The sequence below is a fragment of the Rhipicephalus microplus genome, chromosome 10 (assembly GCF_043290135.1).
Source record: "Rhipicephalus microplus isolate Deutch F79 chromosome 10, USDA_Rmic, whole genome shotgun sequence".
In the NCBI taxonomy this organism is placed as follows: domain Eukaryota; kingdom Metazoa; phylum Arthropoda; class Arachnida; order Ixodida; family Ixodidae; genus Rhipicephalus; species Rhipicephalus microplus.
The window spans coordinates 38,837,433-38,859,132 of NC_134709.1; the positions used below are offsets into that span (position 1 = coordinate 38,837,433).

The following is a 21,700-nucleotide window of genomic DNA, read 5'->3' on the forward strand; positions in this document are numbered from 1 at the left end:
CCGGACAGCCCCGCCACGGTGGTCTAGTGGCTTAGGTACTCGGCTGTTGACCCGCACGTCGCGGGATCAAATCCCGGCTGTGGCGGCTGCATTTCCGATGGAGGCGGAAATGTTGTAGGCCTGTGTGCTCAGATTTGGGTGCACGTTAAAGAACCCCAGGTGGTCGGAATTTCCGGAGCCCTCCACTACGGCGTCTCTCATAATCATATGGTGGTTTTGGGACGTTAAACCCCCCAAATCAATCAATCAATCAATCAATGACATCCCGGTTTCCCCCCTCTCTGCACACACCAATGATAAGCATCATTAAACCACAATACACTCTGCTTCGCAAACAATGTGGCTAAGAAGCATATCGTTTAGTTCTGGACGTCGGAAACCCATTGTACAGCTTTCACATAAATTTTCGACCTCCTAATTTGCTGTCTTCTAAATGAATCAAATTCAGTTAAAAAATATGACAGACCGATTGGCTGGTTGACATTGCATAATTCCTAACAGTAACTCATATAAGCGCACGGATGGTGACAGATGAAGGCGGGACAACCACGATCATTCGCTCTGAAAATTCTGACCAGCACACAAGGGAAATGACTGAAGCGGCAGAGATTAAATAAGAGACGCCGTAAATTTTTTTGGCGTCAACATGCTTATCGGAAAAGTGGTATTTTTGTTGCGTCAGCCTCCTGTTTTGATATGCGGGGGTGATCGCCTTCAGTTATCCTTCTCTGCCCTCTCTTCTGTTTTCGCGTGGTGTCGTGTGTATATCAGTAGAATCTCATTGATACGTTTCTGACAAAAAAAAAAACGCGGAAAATAAACGTACAATTCGGGAAAACGCACCATGCGAATAGGGGTAATTTGATTTTCTCGATTGTGAGCGTAGGAGCCGGGAAATCGTAACGTATCGACGGGCTTCTACTATGCGATCACGTGGAATAAACACCGAGTTGTTAGGAGCGCTCTGCCCAGTCTTAATCAGTCGCCGTACAAGTGATTCTCTGCGCTAATGTTCTGAATTACGAATTCATTGGCCTTCGGTCTCACATTACACGTAGTCCCAGAGATTTCGAGCACTATTACGATGCGCACTTGGTCTATGGTTTGTCACTTATGTTTCGCTGGAACATAGCATGATCTTAGAATTGTTCACGACATGAGACAATGGTCGGCGACCATGTGAAAAGCTAAAATCGTTCAATTAAAATTTGATTGATTTGTGGGGTTTAACGTCCCAAAACCACCATATGATTATGAGAGACGCCGTAGTGGAGGGCTCCGAAAATTTCGACCACCTGGGGTTCTTTAACGTGCGCCCAAATCTGAGCACACGGGCCTACAACATTTCCGCCTCCATCGGAAATGCAGCCGCCACAGCCGGGAATCGAACCCGCGACCTGTGGGTCAGCAGCCGAGTACCTTAGCCACTAGACCACCGCGGCGGGGCTCAATGAAAGTCAGCGTTCAGACCTAGCCAAATGCGTATAAATTAATGAAATGTTGTCACTAGCATGCGTAAGCATCGGGGTAGACATGGCCTATCATGCACATTTCGCATAGTCGGCGTTTTCCATATATATCCATTTCGGCAAGATGCTAAGCATGCAGTGCTCCGAAATTGGGAATTGAGTACGAGCTGATTATTTATGACGAGAAAAGAGATGACCTCCTCGCTTGTTTTAAACCATTCGGAGCCTTTGCTACTGCATTGTACAACTATGATGCATCTGACTCATGGTCCTGGTATCGCTGGCTCTTCTAGGGGACAAGCCAGGCACTGGGTATGTATCTGTTTTCTTCACTATATGCCATGGTAGTTTAAGACTAGTACTGCACTCAATTCGCGCTCACTTGAAGATAAGGTCGTGTGGTCCTGAACGCATTCGCTTAAGACGACCTCAAGGCGAAAGCGATCATCATTTTGTTCCAAGTTGACGGTAATGCATCTTTGACTGTTGAATTATATTATAAATATTCTTACTGAAGCTTATAGATATGGAAGCATAGCAACGTAAGTGAACAGGACTGTGATCAAACAAGTGGACACTTTTTTTCTTATATATGATTCGGAAATCTCGTTTTACGTGCAACTTCGCTGCAGTGATTCTTTACATCTTTGGCAGACATGATACCACCTTGAATCCACTCGAACGTTTTGTACAGCTTGTGGCTGATTGTATTCCCTGTGGAACCCATCCAGTGAACCTGATGCTTGTGGTAGTCATGGATGACGTCTATTTGTTGGTTTGGCTGACTGGTTGTGTAACAAATGTGTGCGCCATTGCAGGTGGCACAGTAAGCGTCCGTGTAGGCGGCAGGACGTTTGAAGTTGACCTGGAGCTCTTGAAGAAACACAGCTGCTACTTCGCAAAATGCTTCCACAAGCTCCCGCAGGAAGCGCTGAAAATACCGGTAAGGTCTGCTGCGCCTATTTGAGACTAATGTCCTTCGCTTTTCGTGGCGAAGTTCTACAAACACCCTCTTAATGGAGTGATGCACCTCCTATTCCCTGCCCCCCCCCCCAAAAAAAAAAGCGACAAACTGAACGAAACTGGCACTTGGCAAATGAAAGCGTGCATTGCCAATTAATCGTATGCATTTGAAACTTTTGTATATACCTCTACAGTCTTAGCAACTTGACTCGCAAAGGCGCATTTTTTGACATTCTTTAGAGGCAACATTAAATAATAAAGTGACAGTTTTGCCGCAAGAGCGAAGCAATGAATGTGATAGCAACATATTGGGATGTCACGCGAAGAAGGACAAGCAGATCGAAACTTGGAGCGCACCGCTGAAACACAAAAGATGCACGAAAGGAACACTCACAAAAGTCAAGCGCGTACTAACGACGTTCACAGCTATAGACCCTTAACGCGCTACTCAAAACACAAAGAACGTACAAAACATACGCAAAGGTATACACAGGATGAGCGCGAACGAACAATCGTCGCAGTTGTTACATCACAGTGTTGCAAAAGCGCGCTTTTTTCGCAAACGGGGCCTCTGGGGTGAGCGAAGTGACCTTTGTAATCTTTGTCTGTAACCTAAACAAAATCTTTCCGGTGACAGCACGTAAACTGCCCCTCCCCCCCCCCCCCCCCGAAAAAAAAAGCATTCGCACGGGCATGGGCGACGACGCGTGTAGTGCAAAGTGCAGTTTGACGCGCCAACGCATCGCAAAGAGTGCGGCGCCAAGCGCACACTTTGCGCCATCTCCCTGGCTCGTTGAGGGCAGAAAACACACTGATATTCCCCCGAGATCGGCGTATCGCCGGTGGTAAATGGTGTATATCAATAGTTCCCCATTGCTATGCTTAAGAATGTATGCTGCTGAAGCCGAAAGGTTAGCGCCGCGCGCTGCGGAGCGAGAGGTCGTCCGTGCGAATTCCGCGCATCAGAAAATATTTTGCTGAAATACTTTTCTTCGTGGCTTCTATTTATATACATATACAGGGTATTAGGGCAATGGCAAAAGGCAGCCGAGAGTGTCAATATAATTGCTATTGCAATGAAAGTACGAGTCAACGCAGTTAACTTATCTGCATGCTTGCCAAGTGTCACCGGAATCGTTGTGAAAGATCACTACTTCCATGCGGCACGTTTTGACCAGCTACCTTGCACAATACGACACCGTATGCGTGATCACGGGCAGCGGCGTGTCAAGATACTAACTTGAAATGAACTTCTTGACACTCTAGCGAATGTAATTTGTTTCATTTAGCAGTTACCTGCAGGACACTCCCTCTGCATGACCATGTCACCCTTTACTTAAGGGTCGCTGCACTCTTCCTAAGAATCGAAGTACACCGACTCTCCACCAGAATGGAGTCAACGGGTAAGCGTGTTCCCTATTGTGATGAGTCAGCACTTGCCCAGAAGACAAGCAGGTTCTCTTCTTTCTCCATGGAGCATAATAATGTGTATATACAGGCGCAAAATATCACGCTAAAGCTTGCCATTGAATTGACTGTCGTGAATGCAAAGATACGATCCAACTGGTTGAATATTCTAATGTAGCTGGAGCTTCAAGACGTCAAACCGGAAGTGTTCGAAGCACTGGTGCTCTTCATGGAGACTGGGTTTCTGGACGCGGATCCGTTCATGGCTCTGGACATCTACGAAGCATCCATGCTGCTTGGAGTTCATAGAGCCATCAAGGAGATCAAGAGGGTGAGTGATTCCACGACAACAAAATGGCGCGTGCGTGCGTGCGAGTGTGTGTGTGTTTGTGTTTGTGCGTGCGCGCTCAATAGTTTTTTGCTTCGCTGACCTAATCATGTGTTGAACCAACCATGTCGCTGTGTTTGCGAGCATATCTTCAAGGGCATGAACATACTTGTGTAGAAAAAAATAAAGGTGGCACTCTTAACCTCTAGATCTTAGCCAGCAACGCACATGCGCAAATGTCACGGAATCATTTGGCATGCAATAGAGACCAGGACATGAAAAAAAAAAAGGCTGAAAGGCTGGTATGCCTCAATGTACACACTCGAGTAGTCGTTATCACTGCCTTGTATGTCGGGCGCTGATCAGAACGTAGCTTCAACACCCCCCCCCCCTCCCAAAATGCCCCTGAACCCTGCACTCCCCCCCCCCCCCACAAATGAGGCTGAGTAACGGCCAGCTTCAATCTTCATTGAGGAATCTTCCAATAGTAACGGTTTCGCATAGAGCCCATGTGAACTAACGAGAACGCTGATGTCAGCGTTGCAGTATCGTATGTAACTGCGAAATAATTTGAAGTGATTTTGTGTAATTGTGCTGCCTATTGGCTAAAAAAACTGAATGGTAGCTTTACAGCCACCTCTAAAACACATACCAAATTGTTGTTTATTCAGGTGTTTTCATTACACTTGTGTTGAAATCAAATGGGGAGCTTATTTTTTTTCGAAAAGGGCCAAATCCAAAATCGAAAGTAGCTCAAATAAGGCTTCATTTGCAGAAACATGCTCTCAATTTTCCCCTAAAACAGGAATAATGAACCACAAAATATAATTGGTAATTTGTCATCACTGTTTAGAAGAAAGCTGAGGGTATGTATGTGCTAATACAGCCTTATTTAGGCTAGTTTCGGCAAAAGACCCTCAAATATTCGACGATTTAGTTTTAGGTGCACTGTGCCATAGCAATAAGGTATATCCCCGTTCCGTGTGTTTAGAACAAATGTTCGACAATTTAGAATACGATGTATTTTACTGTGGGAGAATGATGTTCAGAAAAATGGTTCATGATTTAGATCACTGCGTACTCTGTGTGGGAGAGCGTGCTTACAATAAGTAGGTAACGATTTAGGGTACCAGGTACTCCACTATGGGAGAGCCCAAAGCCGTCCCGCGCTGTCGCAGAATGCAGTACTCGAGACAGGTCAGGGAAAAGGTTGATGAGGCATTACTGAAATTTTCCACTAATGCCTCATCAACCCGCTGAACAGACTCATTCTCTTCCGACTCTTTTTCCCAAGTCTTGCGAAAACACCTGAACAGGCAACAACTTGGTGTATATCTTAGAGGCGGCTATAAAGCTACAAATGAGCTCTTTAGCCAACAGGCCGCCCAAATACATAAACTCATTTTAAATTACTTCACACTTACAAAGGAAACTGCAAGGCTGACATCACAGACGTATTGACAATGGGGAAAACGAAAACTGGCGTCGCCAGTAACAGCTTCATAGGACCATGTCGTCTAATAAGCAAGAGTGAACGGCGGTATACATCTCGGTACAGCAATACAACTGCCTCTTGTATATATATATATATATATATATATATATATATATATATATATATATATATATATATATATATATATATATATATAACAAAATTGCCCCGCCGCGGTGGTCTAGTGGCTAAGGCACTCGGCTGCTGACCCGCAGGTCGCGGGTTCGAATCCCGGCTGCGGCGGCTGCATTTCCGATGGAGGCGGAAATGTTGTAGGTCCGTGTGCTCAGATTTGGGTGCACGTTAAAGAACCCCAGGTGGTCGAAATTTCCGGAGCCCTCCACTACGGCGTCTCTCATAATCATACGGTGGTTTTGGGACGTTAAACCCCACATATCAATCAATCAAAATGTAATGACAAACATAAGCCATAGTATGAACAAAACACGGACAGCCGCTTTGAATGAGTTTTGTTACTTTTGTTGACATATGGTACTGTCCTGTGAAAATACTGCAGCACTTGCGTATTGAAGTTACAGAGTTATGACTTTCCACTGTAGTACAAAACTCCCGGATTTTTCTCACGTTCCCTCTATGCCAACAGAAGTAACAAAACTCATTCAAAGCGGCTGTCCGTGTTTTCGTTCATACTATTGCTTATGTTTGTATTTACATTTTGTTATATATATATATATATATATATATATATATATATATATATATATGGGATCTAACAGACAATAATGCCAAGGAAAGTATAGGGGAAGATATTGGACCAAATTTTAATGTGAATATGAAGAAAAGTGGGTGAAAAGATAACTTGCCGTGGGCAGGTTCGGATCCTGCCCACGGCAAGTTATCTTTTCACCCACTTTTCTTCATATTCACATTACAATTTGGTCCAATATCTTCCCCTATACTTTCCTTGGCATTATTGTCTGTTAGATCTCATTAATATTGTGTAAAAACACGGATAACGAACCCTTAAGTATACACTTCTTTCCTTAATTCATTAACGAGGGTCTCGTACTGACAGACTTAGTGCCTTTAGGTTGTATACGAGGGACTATTAGTCAGCTGCCCACTCGTAACAAGTTCACGTGCTACGTGACGCCAAACAGGCTCAAAAGAGTGTGCTACGCTCGCCGTCATGGCTACTGGTGGCGCTGACTGACACTCCCACGTTTAAATTCACATATAAACCCTGTAAAGTGGCTGGGGGATAGCTGTCGTGGTAGCTCAGTGGTAGAGCATCGAACGCGTCATTCGAAGGTCGTAGGTTCGGATCCTGCCCACGGCACGTTATCTTTTTACCCACTTTTCTTCATATTCACATTAAAATTTGGTCCAATATCTTCCCCTATACTTTCCTTGGCATTATTGTCTGTTAGATCTCATTAATATTGTGTAAAAAACACAGATAACGAGCCCTTAAGTGTACACTTCTTTCCTTAATATATATATATATATATATAGAGAGAGAGAGAGAGAGAGAGAGAGAGAGGGGGAATGTGAGAAAAATCCGGGAGTTTTGTACTACAGTGGACAGTCATAACTCTGTAACTTCAATACGGAAGTGCTGCAGTATTTTCACAGGAGGCCGTCGATAATAGCTCCCGTATGAAAAACAAGGCACAGAGAAAGTAGCGAGTTTGGGAAAGGTAGGCTGCAAACATTTTGCCAAAGCTTGCACTGAGCCGCTAAAGCCTTGAAACAGCTAGACTGGACGATGGTCGTGATTAATCTGGTTGCTTCTAGGTCATATCCTGGCTTCGGCTATACAATGCACGTTGTTTCTACGTTGATTCTTCGCGCAGGAAGGTCGCAAATTGCCAAGCATGCCCTAGTATTTTTTTTTATCATTCATGCGCACGAAAACATTTTGGGCGCAATCTTCGAGTACAGAGCGGTAGTATTCGAAGTGTTGGTAACTGCGCTCCATTTAGTAAACTGAAATGTCAATAAACACTTTCATCGGAATTGACCGAACCAGTACAGAAACAGTTCAAGTGGACTGATCGACTTTGATCTCTTGGATGAACTCATTCAAACACTGCTGTTATTGTCGCACTACGCACCACACCTGTACACCAGGAGAAAATACATTCACGCTGAGCATCTCGGCTGGAGTGAACAGGCAAATGGAGCAGACGTCAGCTTATAACCTTTACTATGTGATTTACATGGGCCAACAGCATTTTTTCCTCCACCGAAAATTCAGCTGCCGCAGACGGGATTCGATCCCGCGACCCTCGAGTCAGTATAGACCACCGCGGTGGGGCGACTCCTATAGCGACTAAACTTATTCTTCCAGTTTTGTATTTGCAATTTTATAGTATATATTTCACAATGTCATAGCCGTGACTGAAATACGTCAGCGGGGCCGTCGTGGACACCGGCATTAAATAATTTTGTGTTTAAAAAAATGCACACGCTTGTATATTTCCTAATCCACTACTATTCCTCACGTTTTTTTTATATTTATTTAAAGATAACGCTGATAGGGTCAAAGATGGAGCGCCTTCTGGTGTGGTATCGCACGGCCAATAAGGGAAGCAACGGACGCGACCGCCAGGCAGCCCTGCGTCTCGTGGCGTCTCGATTTGACGAGGTGGTGGCCGATGAACGCTTCCTGAGACTTTCGGTGGCGGAGGTTGTGCCGCTATTCAGCTGCTCCCGGCTTGGAACTTCGGGGTAAGTAGATATTTCACCCCGGTTTCAGTCGTAGCGAAGCAAAAAAAAAAATTGGTCCAGAATTGTTTAAACAGCCAAATAACGCGCACTCAAGCCATTTTCGAATAAGAAGGTGTCTCGACAGTCGACGATTCAGCCACAAGACATAGCTTTGTCGCTTCGTGCTGCAATCCTATGTATTAGAATTATCCATTTTTATGCGAATTTCTCCACCTCGCGGAAGCCGGCGAACTGAAAAGAGCATTCAGATATCACGCGATGCTTCGATCTGATTTATTCAGCCTCGTACTGTCGTCTGTAATTCAACCGGTTAACTTTGGTTATGCTGAAACTGCCTTGAAAAGGCTTTAGTTGCAGGTGTGATGACTCGGCATGGCATGCAACCCGAAATGATAGCGTGAATTGTGAAGTAAGAGAATGTCTTGTAGGTAATGAGGCTGAGCGCCTTGTGGTTCGATTGATAACCAATAAAACGATCAAGCTTTACCAATGAATGAAAGATCGACACACTGACCAATGATTCACACTTGTGACATTCTGTGAAGTATACTCACTTATGCTGGAACAAGTGGTTGGTGCAATCGCCCCAGCGGGCACGAAACAGATCAATGATAGTAGCTGAATAGAGACCGAACAAACTTACTTTCGGGAATCGTGGGTGTGTGAAAAAAAGCAGGAGTTTAAAGATGCATATACGCGTGATCTTGAAAATCTTCTTTTGTCTGCCCGAACGGTTGCCCCAGAACCAGCATCAATGCCACAAACTGTTCCAGTCATTTCCAATGGCCACTCAGTTCGACTTGAACCTGACCTATCCACTTCTTGAGCGCTAAGAGACTCTAAACAACCTACCAGGCATATAAGAATGAAAGTGCACGCAAGACTTAACTTGATTGAAAGAAATTTCTGTTCTGCTGGTATCCGTAAAAATGAAACCTTACTGTATGAACACGTAACTTTTACTTATAATAACGCCAAGTTGATCGCCTTAAGGTGAACTAAAAGTCGTAACTGCAGCGTTCGACTGTTTGAGTGATTGATATCAGAGATTTCAAGAATGTGTGACTTTAGGCTGTTGTAAACGCATATACCATTTTAGATATAAAATTTTAATGTGTCCCTTTTGGACAGCCCCAATATCCATGACATTATGGTGAGCTGGTGCAAGAATTTTCAGATGACGCGCCCACTAGTCATTTGTTCTTGCGTTGTTTCCTACACACCAATCCACTCCTCGCAGTAAAGGTCGATATTTATCGGCACTGTAGTACTTTGTGAAAGTAATTTATTAATACGAGTCATATTAATCATAAAACTGTCTTTTCAGCATTCCTTTTTAAGAATTTTTTTTTTATCTTCTGCGTGACATACAGGGAAGTGTCCGTGTTTCTGGCAGCGCTGCGCTGGCTGAACCACGACTACTGCAAGCGGCAGCAGTACGTGGTGCAAGTGCTCAAGTGCGTGCGATTTTCGCTCATGAGCCGCGAACAGATCGTCCACTGCTTCCATCCGCCGATACTGAGCAACATTACGCGCTTCCCTTCGGTCGCCTTCATGGTCCTCGCCGCTTTCGGGTACGCAGAAAACTGCTGCGCGGGCCATCCGGCACGAGTTCAAATTCCATAGAGATGCAATGAAATTGCAATTAGTTTCGACATACAAGTCCTGTCCAACTCCCCATGTGCCCTTGTCGGTGTTCTTCGCGTACACTGTTGCCTAAGATCGATTGAACAAATTGACCACTGTGCTTGTCGGAATAGTGTTGGCTAATTACGGGCTTTGGCAAATGCATGCTATTAGGGCATCAGGGTAGGGACCCCTGAGGGGTATGGGTAGGCCATAGCTCCCCCCCACCCCCTGAAACATTTTCCGTCTGCCCCCCCCCCCCCCAAAAAAAAAAGCTAACATAGTCAAAAGACAACGCATATATTCTCAGCCTTCCTGTCCCGGTGAAGAAACTCACTTGTCGTGAGTTCTTGTCCCCCCCCCCCCTTACCCCACCGTGAAAAGATCCTGGCGCCGCTCCTGCACTATACCATGCCATTGCAGCAACACTAGACAGTTATAGTTTAGCGTTAGCGTGATAGCAGAGGTTAAGGGAATGGGGAGTTTTAGAATACCGTTTGCAAGCGCAGTGGGCGTAGCGGGCGCCATACGAGATTTAGAATAGCGTTTGCCCTGCTGCAGACCGGAACGCACGATCGCAGCGACACCGTAGCCTCGAAACCAGCGCTTGCGGGCCACATGCGGGCCGCGATCACCGCACGCAATTTCGGATTTTCTACGTGCGGTCCGCGAACCCGAACGCCAGCTCGCGTTACGACACATGCGCAGTGGCAGCGACCGCATCGCAAGGGCTCGCGGTGCGCTATTCTAAAACTCCCTAATGGCGTTACCGTGCAGCAAACGTTCGTTGTAGACAGCGTCGCATAGTTTAGCGGGATAGCGTTTACGTGGTTTACGTGCCCCAGCTGGGACGGTGGCGCCACTTATCGTATGGTTAAAGAACAGTGAAAAGGAAAAGAAAACGAGAATGTTTGCCTACGCCACCACGCGAAGCATTGTTACAAGTTTATTTTAGTAATAATAAAAGTAAATGAATATGAACCACGCACCAAACGCGCAAACTTTTGTGTTACCTATTTGTTTCCATTGATCTTGTAGTTAGGCCTAGACACGTTCGAATTTCCGGAGCCCTCCACTACGGCGTCTCTCATAATCAAATGGTGGTTTTGGGACGTTAAACCCCACAAATCAATCAATTAGACACGTTCGAAATGGGAAGCTATCTCAATAACTACGCCAACTTATGCGTAATACTCGGCTGTCGAAGCTAACTGAAGACAAGCTACGTCACTTCAAACAGTCGTTTGCTGCGAACAAAGCGAATCTTTCAACAACTACGCCAAAATCACTTCGAAGCGGGCATCCGAAAGCGCCGCCATGTTGTACGTACACTACGTACACCTACGCTACCATGGTAACGTTAAATCTGAAAAGTAGCGCGCGTACGGTAAGGGGTACGGGTAACGTATAGGTATCTGCGCACGTACACTTCGACCCCAATATCACTGTATGCTCGGTATCCCGGTAAGCCCGGTTTAATATAACTGTCAACTGTTTTGACCCCAATCTCATAATTCCGGTGAATATACCTTCTTGCACAGATTTTAAGGCAAGATGAACGATTAAAAATAATGAAACATTTGTCAACATGGGGGTGTCGCTGGAGTCAACGTATCGACAAGCGAACTTGTATTCCTCAAGACTGCAACTCGGCCTTGCAACTTTGAAGAAGATAAACTCCACTTGTGGAAACATCGGCTCCGTGACAGTCGTGTTAACACGTTTTTCCTATCTTTTTCTTTGTTGTTTTTGCGACAAGAATTTTTGTAATAGCGTGATGCTGTGGACCACAGGGTGGTCTCACTACAGGAGGAAGGCCGTGAGCACCTGCTGTCAAGGTTCGCCAGCCAGCCACGCACCTTCCTCTGCCCCAAGGCTGACGGTCAACACCAAACACCACTGTGGGTGCGTATTACCAGTCGGCAGGACGACGACACGTGTGTTAGCATAGAGTAACAGAAATGACGAAAAAAAGCATGACGCGACGCAGCCAGGTCTCCACTAGAATATATATGCCATTTCTTTCGGGTGCACGCACGCATTGGCTGGAGGAGAACTCGATGTGATGGTTTGGATCATTCGTAGAAACAACTGGTTTAATGCAGCATTTAGTAACGTTATCGTCACCTCCTCTGTACTCGGATATCTTTCCTACACTACGCGTCTTCAACGGAGAAAAATCCGCGCTCGTCTGTATAGCTATGTTCCATGGAACCTTTCCCGTACATTTGTATTATGAAGCATCAAATTTAGGACAAGAACTCCTTCTCTCTTTTTATGTATACTAAATACATTTCTTCTTTGCGTAATGAAAAAGTAATGTATAAAAGCTCGCCCTCATTCATAGCCACAGATGACCTTTGCCCATCTCAGCGATAGTTATGAGTACGTACGTACGTATGTATGTATGTATGTATGTACGTATGTATGTAGTATGTACGTATGTATGTATGTATGTATGTATGTATGTATGTATGTATGTATGTATGTATGTATGTATGTATGTATGTATGTATGTATGTATGTATGTATGTATGTATGTATGTATGTATGTATGTATGTATGCATGCATGCATGCATGCATGTATGTATGTATGTATGTATGTATGTATGTATGTATGTATGTATGTATGTATGCATGTATGCATGCATGTATGCATGCATGTATGCGATAGAAGCCTGACAGAAGAAATATTAAGGTGTGAAATAATCACGGACATTCATCGTCCGCATGCGCACACGTCACATCCTCTGCTTTCCCAGCGGAGTCATAGCGCTATCTAGGGAAACGCAATGGTCGGCAGAGGCACAAAATCTGTAGTCTCATGCTGCTGTCAAAGCCTCGTGGTTCGTCTTCACTCGTGTCGGACATCAAAGTTTTTAACGAAGCACGCAGCCATGCACAAATATGAGCTGATTGAGCCCTTTTTGTGCTAATACGCCACCATCTTTTCCGTCACTACGTACTGGTATAGACATTTACCTTCGTTAAATTTTAACGCATTTCATAGCAGTTTTTGAGACGTCGCGCAATATTCGCCCTCTCAAATTGGTGACACCAGGGCGTGTGCATTAGTCGCGTAGCTATTTCCAAAGCTCAGGTTATTTCGAGTTCATATATGAGAAAACTTATTCTTGGACACACGCAGCTACAGCTTATATTAACGAAGAATATGTTGAATCATGCAAAGCACGTTCTCTTGTATTATATTTGCAGTCATATACAGGTTGCACTTCACGCTGCAGCAAAAAACAGCGATATTCAGCTTATAAATGAACCGTCATCGTAGGCATAACGCTTTCGTAGTTAATAGGAGGAGCCTCCACTAACTTTTTGCTTATTTTGACAATGAATGCCTTAAAAGTGAAGATAACGCCAAAATATAACCGAATTAGTAAATATTATTTGCATATTGACCTGCTGTAATGCGTAAAGAACAGCCTGTTGCAAATGGAGTAGTTTAAAAACTTCTTAGGAAAGCCTTGTTAATCAGTCGGTCATTGATTTTGATTTCACGGACCAGTAATGTTAGCTCGTGCGAGCAAAAGAAACGCCAGACCTGCGTGGAACGCGCAGCACAGTCACAGCGAAAGCTGGAAAAGAGGCCTTTCAGAGCCTTTTCTAGACACTTTTTGGCAAACTGCTACCAGCGCACTTTTTGGGTATTCACTACGCCACAAATAATCATAATTTCTGGGCAGTATAGGACGGAATTCATTATGCTATCCTTCATCATTCTTCGGAGAAGCGTAGTATCCGCTACACACTTGCAAAAAATTTTGTGCAAACATTTTATGCAGTGGCTGAAGACTATGAGGAATCAGGCCTGGAGTGGGTGTGCGCCACAGTTAATAGGTTATCAAGTACAAGCTATTGTAATGGGTTGGAGCATTGGAAGACCCACTCGTTAAGCAATTTACATTGTGTGACGACTGGCTGTTTCTTTGATATTTTGAAATGTTTTATCACTCGTTATAACGAGATTCCTTTTCCGACATCAATAGCCAGTTAAGAAACGAGTTCCGAACACTGACGTAGCTCAGTGGTAGAATACTAGGCTGGCACGCAGCGGACCTGAGTTCGAGTGCCACTGTGTCCTAAGGGTTTTTTTGTTGTTGTTGTTTCGTGCGATAGGGGTTACGGACGGACAACTACGACACCACACAAAACCCGTGTTGTGATCTTACAACAGTTTTCGCTGTAAAAATCAGCACAGGTAAATTTGGCAAGTTTATAGGTTCCAGATAAAGGAAAACAGCCAAAGTACACCGAGACAAAACATACAGGACCCATTACTTCGGTTGCAACTATCACCTTCCATTACAGTCATGTCCTTTTTTTTTTACATTGTCCAGTGCTGCTGAAGCCGCTTACTAGCATATATACCATGTAACGGATGTACACTAGCTGATCGCCCCGCCGCGGTGGTCAAGTGGCTAAGGTAATCGGCTGCTGACCCGCAGGGCGCGGGTTCGAATCCCGGCTGCGGCGGCTGCATTTCCGATGGAGGCGGAAATGTTGTAGGCCCATGTGCTCAGATTTGGGTTCACGTTAAAGAACCCCAGGTGGTCTAAATTTCCGGAGCCCTCCACTACGGCGTCTCTCATAATCATATAGTGGTTTTGGGACGTTAAACCCCACATATCAATCAATCTGATCGAAGCACTATCGCTAGGGCGTCCATGAAAAGCTGAATGGCACTCTGAATTTGAAGATTGGAAATGAATGGACAGCGATATAATCCAAGAACCATGTCATAAAAGTGTCCCTGAAGTTCACAATATATCTGTAAATGCGTATATACCACGACTTATTGTTTCATTGGATCTACTCAATTTTTTTCTGTGAACGTTCACTTAACCATACGAGACTACTACTATATTTGAGCAAGCATCCAAGCGAGTAGCTGAGTCAGACTGACTTTCAAGACAATCCCACGTTGCTAAAATGTGCGTCACGTCTGAAACGCACAACTCCATAAAAGGATGCAAATCTTTAAGCAAATAAAATAATTGCACATCAATAAATATACTTGTATACAAGCCATTCCTTTCTTTTTGAACTTAGTTACATGATGTCATTATATAACGACTTATCGCGTACTTCCTAGATTGTGGAGGGGTTGCTCGCACCTCTTCTCGAAGTCGTTTTTGTTTGTATATTATTCTGTTATGAAATATACTTACGAACTCTGCATAACGTTCAAGATAACTTGCGGTGTTAAGTGTAATTGCAGTACTTTTATTATAACCATTTGCCGCACTGCCACGGCCATCGCAGCCACTCCCAGGGCCTCCCGAAGGCAGCACGGCCCAGCGGCGACATCGCGCCGCCACCGCACTGCAGACCGCCTGGCGGGTCAAAAAGGCGCGACGGGATCTAGCCACAAAGCGCCTCCAAGTGAAGGGAGTCTCAACGAGTGGTAAGCATATGCACAAACGTGGCTTAGTATAGCGAATGAAAGTACTCAACACTGTAATGTGCGTACAATGCCTGTATAAAAGACAAAGAAGGGCAAGGGCACCACATTCAAGTGGCGTCATGTCACATCCCTTGCATGCGAATCCAGTAGCTGTTCAACCGATAGAATTAATGGTTATGGCATTTTCTTGTTTTGTTTCAAACATATTTTTATTTTATGGTTTTCTACACACTTTAGAGTTAAGATAAGTAAGTATTATTCATAAGAACAGCAAGATCGGCGAGCTTGTAAGTCGATGTTTCTGATGTAACAGCGTGGACGGGGATTTATACAAGTCTGAACCATCTGACCTTTGTTTGTTATAGACGGCAATCTCAGTCGAATATTTGTTTCCCACTGTCTTTCTTTTTTAAATTAGGGCACTGATTTGCGTCATTGATTCTAATCGTGACATTCGGCGTTTTGAAATTTTCTTTTATTGCTCCGATGACCTGATTGATTTGTGGGGTTTAACGTCCCAAAACCACCATTTGATTATGAGAGACGCCGTAGTGGAGGACTCCGGAAATTTTGACCACCTGGGGTTCTTTAACGTGCACCCAAATCTGAGTACACGGGCCTACAACATTTCCGCCTCCATCGGAAATGCAGCCGCCGCAGCCGGGAATCGAACCCGCGACCTGCGGGTCAGCAGCCGAGTACCTTAGCCACTAGACCACCGCGGCGGGGCTTCTCCGATGACCTGCCTTGAGCTTCCTTGTAGATGACTACATTTGCCGGTAGCCCTATCAATGCCAGTGTATACGTGTTCACAGTTTCAGAACACCGATAGAAGGTGAGAAATGGTAGTGACGGAATACAGGGGTCATACGTAATAGAGGTCGGCAATCGCTGAAACGCCCGCACGGTTTTCAGATGGCGCAGTCCCGGTTACGGGGACAGCCGACTCCCGCACGCCGCGGACACTTCTGCGTGAAAGTCCACCCAAGAATGTCAGCGACACAAATGGCGTCCAGGCATCTAAAGAGGCACAGTCAGTGAAGTCAAACGGTAAGAGGCATCGGCAACGCGAAGCTGGAATCACGGCCACGCGAGCTGGGTCCACCGTAGTTCTGACTTTTGTGTGCGGCCTCACGAACAAGAACGCTGGCAGTAACGAATGTTAAACCATTCGACGCAATGGGCTGGGAAAACGAATAGACAACTGTGTTAACATGTCTGTCTTCATCTCCATTGTTGATCTCGTCCTCATAAGTGAGCTACACATAGCGCAGGAATAATTAACAGTTGCCAACGGGCCCAATCGATCAATATTTAAAGATCTCAGTCTTAACACATGCCTCTTATTTAACTTATACTATGGTGTAAGAACATACTTATGATTCTAAGTTAATAAATTGATGTTTACAGTGGCTGAAGCTTTCCAGCAGGAGGAAATGTAAAATTTAACATTATATTTAGAGATTTTCCTCTACCCCACCTTCAGTTGTTATAGTCATTCAGCTGTTATCATATCCTCACTGTTCATTTGCAATGATTTTCTCGGTGCTTCTTAACTGATGCAAATTCTGACGGCGCCCTTAACGCCGTACAAGCCACCCCAGCTTTCAATCGTAACTTATACTCTTAAAAGCAACAAAATTTACTTTATTTCCTCTTTCATTTTTTTTGCGTGCTCATAAAGTTCGTGACTAAAATGCTTACAATTGTGGGAAATGGGACGTAGTGAACGAAGGCGTTCACAGCGGATGCCTTCTAATGACTATCATGTGAACCACACAGTCACTAGTGCACAAGGTTATACCCTCTTCCTGGTTTTCATAATAGTTGACGGGACGCATTATTCGTACACGAAGTGTACGAATAATCATTTACCTCGAATGTAAAGTTTTAAGCTGCAAGCTGGTTACAGACCATTCTCTGCTCAGCGGCCTGGGCTATATTTGGAAAACAAGTAAATTAATAATAAAAGCGTTCGGTGTAAGCGTTTGATGAATGCATATAAATGTTGTGAATCACTGAGCTGCCCATGAAACTGACGAACTCGCGTGACATGCCCCATTCCAGATAGCGTGACATCAGATTCTTCGACCAGAACGATGCCGAGTCCGGTGAAAGAACCCTTCACACCGATTCTCAAAGTTGTCATCAAGGACGGTGAGAGGCAGTTCTATCTACGACATGGCGTATATTGTAGCATATGTTGCTGCGTGCCGAAGAAAAGCGATCCATGTTTTCAGCATCTTCCACTTGACACTCTAGCAGAAAGTGGACAATGATCAGTCTTTTACCACATATCTGTCAGTCCCTCCGTTTATCCACCTGGCTAAATAGTTGTTTGTTTGTTTGTGAACCATAAAATAATTGAATCTAAATTAGACACCAGGCTTGTCACGTGGGCTTTACTATGGATCTGAGCCTTTTCCGGGTTGGCAAACTGACACTCAGCAGAACCTGTGGCGATGGCGAAATGTTTACCTCTATTGGCCTACTATTGGCAAATGCCAGGCAATGATGCAATATATTGGCGAAATCATGGCCAGTGTTGATGAAATGATGCTATAACATTCACTAGCTTTGCTAAATGATAGCTTGCACAAGCTGGTGTTGGTGTCCGCATATGCAAGCCTCAGGGCTGCTACATTTCGTCTAAGTGATGGAGTGGGTGGCACAGCTGCACGCGCTTTCTCCTGGCGCCTTCCTCCGGTGAAGTGCCAGAATAGCTTCCTATGAAATTTCTCCGACGCTCCTGATCGTGAGTCATATTTATGAATCTTTGATAATTCGTACTTCTGATAATCCAAACATAGCCCTGATGTTCCCTGGTGTTTAAAGGCTCTATTGGGAACTGCATGCTCAGTTCAGCGTCCGCGACATGTTCTTCTAAAGAGCGCAGTGTCCGAGACAAGTCCGGAATGGCGACGGACGACTCCCTGCTTCGATCACAAGCCAAACGCTCCTGATCCTGAGTGACGTTTATGAGAACGTTTGTTAATTCACACTTTCGATAATACAAACATAACCCTCATGTCCCCTGGTGCTTAAATTATGGAGAGTCTTCTTTATATCAACTGGTGCTTCTGGGAACTGCGCAGTTCAGCGTCCGCGACATGTTCTTCTAAAGAGCGCAGTGTCCGAGAAAAGTCCGGAATAGCGACGGATGGCTCCCTGCTCCAATCACAGGCCAATCTACTCAAGCTGGTGCCACCGCCAAAAAAGGAGGACAAGAGTAAGTGCAAGAAAACCACAACCAGCACGAGAATAGATTTACGGTTCGTAACTGCCGTCTTTGCTATTGTATAGTAAAGTGAAATTTTACCCGCGCATTCTAAAACGTATTCTTGCTTCTCAACATTAATCCCTGACTTGAAAAAGATGTAGGCGGCGCCACGATTCAAAGGAGATGGTGGCTGCTCTTTATTGACACGACGCGACAAGTCTAGCGAAACTTAAGGCCTGACTACACTTTCTCGTTGCAGCGCATCAGCGCGGGGCTCTCTGACTCGGCGCCGCGCCCTCTCCCTATAGAGAGAGAGTGCAAGTGGCTACGCGACACTGCGCGCCCATTGTCTTGATGGGGAAAGGGTATACGACGCCACGTCACAATACCGCACGATGAAGCGTTTCTGTATCCCTGTAATATTTATTTATTTATTTATTTATTTATTTATTTATTAAAGTAAGATTCTTAAATCTGTTTTAAAGTCGTTTTTAAATGCAGAAAATGTCAAGCGCGCGGGAACGATATGGTGTTGAGAAAGCTGAGGTGCGGTACTGTTTGCGTGAATGTGCTTTCGTCTAGCAATGTAAGACCATGCAAACATACTAAAGAAACTAGGACGTTTGATTAGTTCCTGTCCGATAGCGGCAGTCTTATCGCGGTTTCGGATAAGGAGAGCTTCTTTGTGATTTTTTCCGGCGAAGCTGTATTTGGAAAAAGCCCAGAGCGCTATAGATAAGAATTTCCGGAAAGTTGAAGGGAATATCGGCCTTGTAAAACGTCTGGCCGTTAGGAAGCTATAGCTGACTTGAACCTGAGCAAGTTATCTTCAGCGGTAAAGGGCGGAAAGGGCTTGTTGCTGGAAGCTTTTTTTTATGGTAAAAAATAACCACACACACACAAGGCAAACCTTCCGTATCGAACCATTATCTCAGAAAGGGGCACTTGGATACGCCTAGTGTCAAGAAAAACAGGTGCGGCCTACAGTTTACCTCTGAGGTGCCAAAAAAACGATGTATTCAGTTTCTTTAAGTTCTATGTACTTCACGTGTGTCGGCTGTATTACGCTTGATTAGAAAAAAACTTTGCTAAGCTAACAAAGTAGCAAAGAATGGGGTTGAAACTACATGCATCAAAGCCGCCCTCATGAAACCTTGCGTACATTCGATGTATGAGAGTGTTTCCGCGCAGATTGAGCGCTTGAGCTGGTTAACCAGCTCAAGCGCTCAATCTGCGCGGTTAACCAGCGATTGAGCTGGTTAACCAGATGATTGTCTCCTATTGGTCTGTGAAAAGAATCGCCCAGAAGTGAAGACAATAATTGGCACACGCGAAGGAGACAAGTGAGGGTGAAAAATAATGGACGGTGGTCGTCCCTTATCTGCATAACATTTCACATCGGTTGAAAAAAGTCACATTAAGGCGTAGTGTGTGGGTTGTTTTTTTTTTCTGCTGAAAGCAAATTGTCCAAGATTTTCTCGGCATTAGAAAGGTTAGCCAAAAAAGAAAAGCGCAGAGGAAACAGAAAGATGTAACATAAAGCATGACAGGAGGTATGTTCAGTGCAAAAAAAAAAAAAACAAAAGATGCCGTGAATGGAATTCCTTTCACGTGTGAAAAGGAATACGTCGGTCAAACAGGTCGTTGCCTGAATGTGCGCCTTCGTGAACATAAGAGTTTACTAAAGGGGGCCCCGTACTCGCACTTAGCGATGCACTGCAAGATGTGAACATGCCAGCCCTAAACTTTCCGACACGCAAATAATTAATAGGCACAAGAAGCGGACGAGGAGAGAAATAACGGAAGCGTATCGAATTGAGAAAGGAGGTGACAAGTGCGTCAGCCAGGCGTCTGTTCCGTTAACAGAATGTGAATTTGTTTTTGTTTTTTACGTAACATGACTTGGTGCATTTGTCTTGTTTTTTTCTGACTTTTTTTTGGGGGGGGGGGGGGGGCTCAACTTGTGTTTCTTTTCCGGCTGTATGCCATCGGTTATGAGTGGTGTTTCGTTATTTTACGTTGTTGATGATAATAGGGGTTGTTTGTGGTGACGTACATGCGTGTTATGCGTATACATAAAAGTGTTCGTTTCAAAATAAATTTTTCAGTTAATAGTAAGCGCTCGTCCTGTGTCCTTTCCGAGTGTTCGTACTTATTGGCGCGTGTATGATCATGGAAAGATGTGTTTCCACTTCATCTTTGCGGCTGTCGCGTGAGTTGAAAAAAAAAAACGTAAAGTGCAAATAATACATAGCCACATCCTATATTCGCGGGTGGGGAAAGCAAATATTAAGTCGCGTCACAGAATACTAGAGCGTCGTGAAATGCCGCTCGTCGTGACCACCGCAGCTTTTGAGAAACCAAGTTCGTGAACACGTCAGCAGCCCAGATAAGCAAAAGGAAGGTTAAAACATTGCATAAAAAAAGATTCTGCGAAAAGAAGCATATATCAAAAGTTGATTCCCGGATTTCCCGCGCGAAAACCAAGACAAAATTATGAGGTACACTATAGTGTGGAACCCCGGTTGAATTTAGACTCTAGATAGGGTTACGTAACGTGCACCTGAACCTGTGCAAACGGCGTTTTTTTTTTATTGCGATAGCAATTATATGGACACTCTCGGCTGGATTTTGCCGCCGGCGTCGGCGTCGGCGTTGATGTCGTGCACCGTATATGTATACGTATCTATATATATGAAAACGCAAGAAAGAAAGAAAATCCCACAAAAAAGACTCCAGCGTGCAGAATCGAACGTGGGACCTCCACGTCGTGAATGCGAGGCGTTAATCACTGAACCACCGAGTGGTACCTCCTTCAACGTTCAAACGGCAAGCTATTCATATCTACCACTTACCACTGTTCGCGGGCATCTCGGGGAATGGGAGGGGGGGGGAACTATCGTGTTTTCAGCATTATCCGCAAGATGACGCAGTAAGCGCGCAGCGGCTCTCACCTCTCACGCGTACTTTGGCCCGCGTAGAGAATAAGCGGGTGTACGCACGATCACGCGCCCTTATCTTGCAGTGGAAAAATCGTACGTCTTGGCTAGCCTTTGAGTTTCGTCGGTACGGTTC

The 21,700-nt window shown here is 44.8% G+C and overlaps 1 protein-coding gene and 1 long non-coding RNA gene across 2 annotated transcripts in view; one reads left to right on the forward strand and one right to left on the reverse strand.

The window, feature by feature from the left end:
• Positions 1 to 21,700, reverse strand: part of LOC142774362 (uncharacterized) — a 59,096-nt gene that overhangs the window by 12,651 nt on the left and 24,745 nt on the right. The gene's annotated exons all lie outside the window — the stretch shown is intronic.
• The window catches only part of LOC142774846 (uncharacterized), a 51,597-nt gene that overhangs the window by 11,834 nt on the left and 18,063 nt on the right, over positions 1 to 21,700 (forward strand). Inside the window, exons 2-10 of the mRNA XM_075875988.1 lie at positions 2,288 to 2,412; positions 4,018 to 4,170; positions 8,154 to 8,356; positions 9,730 to 9,930; positions 11,776 to 11,887; positions 15,264 to 15,405; positions 16,321 to 16,455; positions 17,473 to 17,562; positions 18,530 to 18,634. Of these exons, the coding sequence (XP_075732103.1) occupies positions 2,288 to 2,412; positions 4,018 to 4,170; positions 8,154 to 8,356; positions 9,730 to 9,930; positions 11,776 to 11,887; positions 15,264 to 15,405; positions 16,321 to 16,455; positions 17,473 to 17,562; positions 18,530 to 18,634 (1,266 nt within the window). The remainder of the gene's footprint in view (positions 1 to 2,287; positions 2,413 to 4,017; positions 4,171 to 8,153; positions 8,357 to 9,729; positions 9,931 to 11,775; positions 11,888 to 15,263; positions 15,406 to 16,320; positions 16,456 to 17,472; positions 17,563 to 18,529; positions 18,635 to 21,700) is intronic.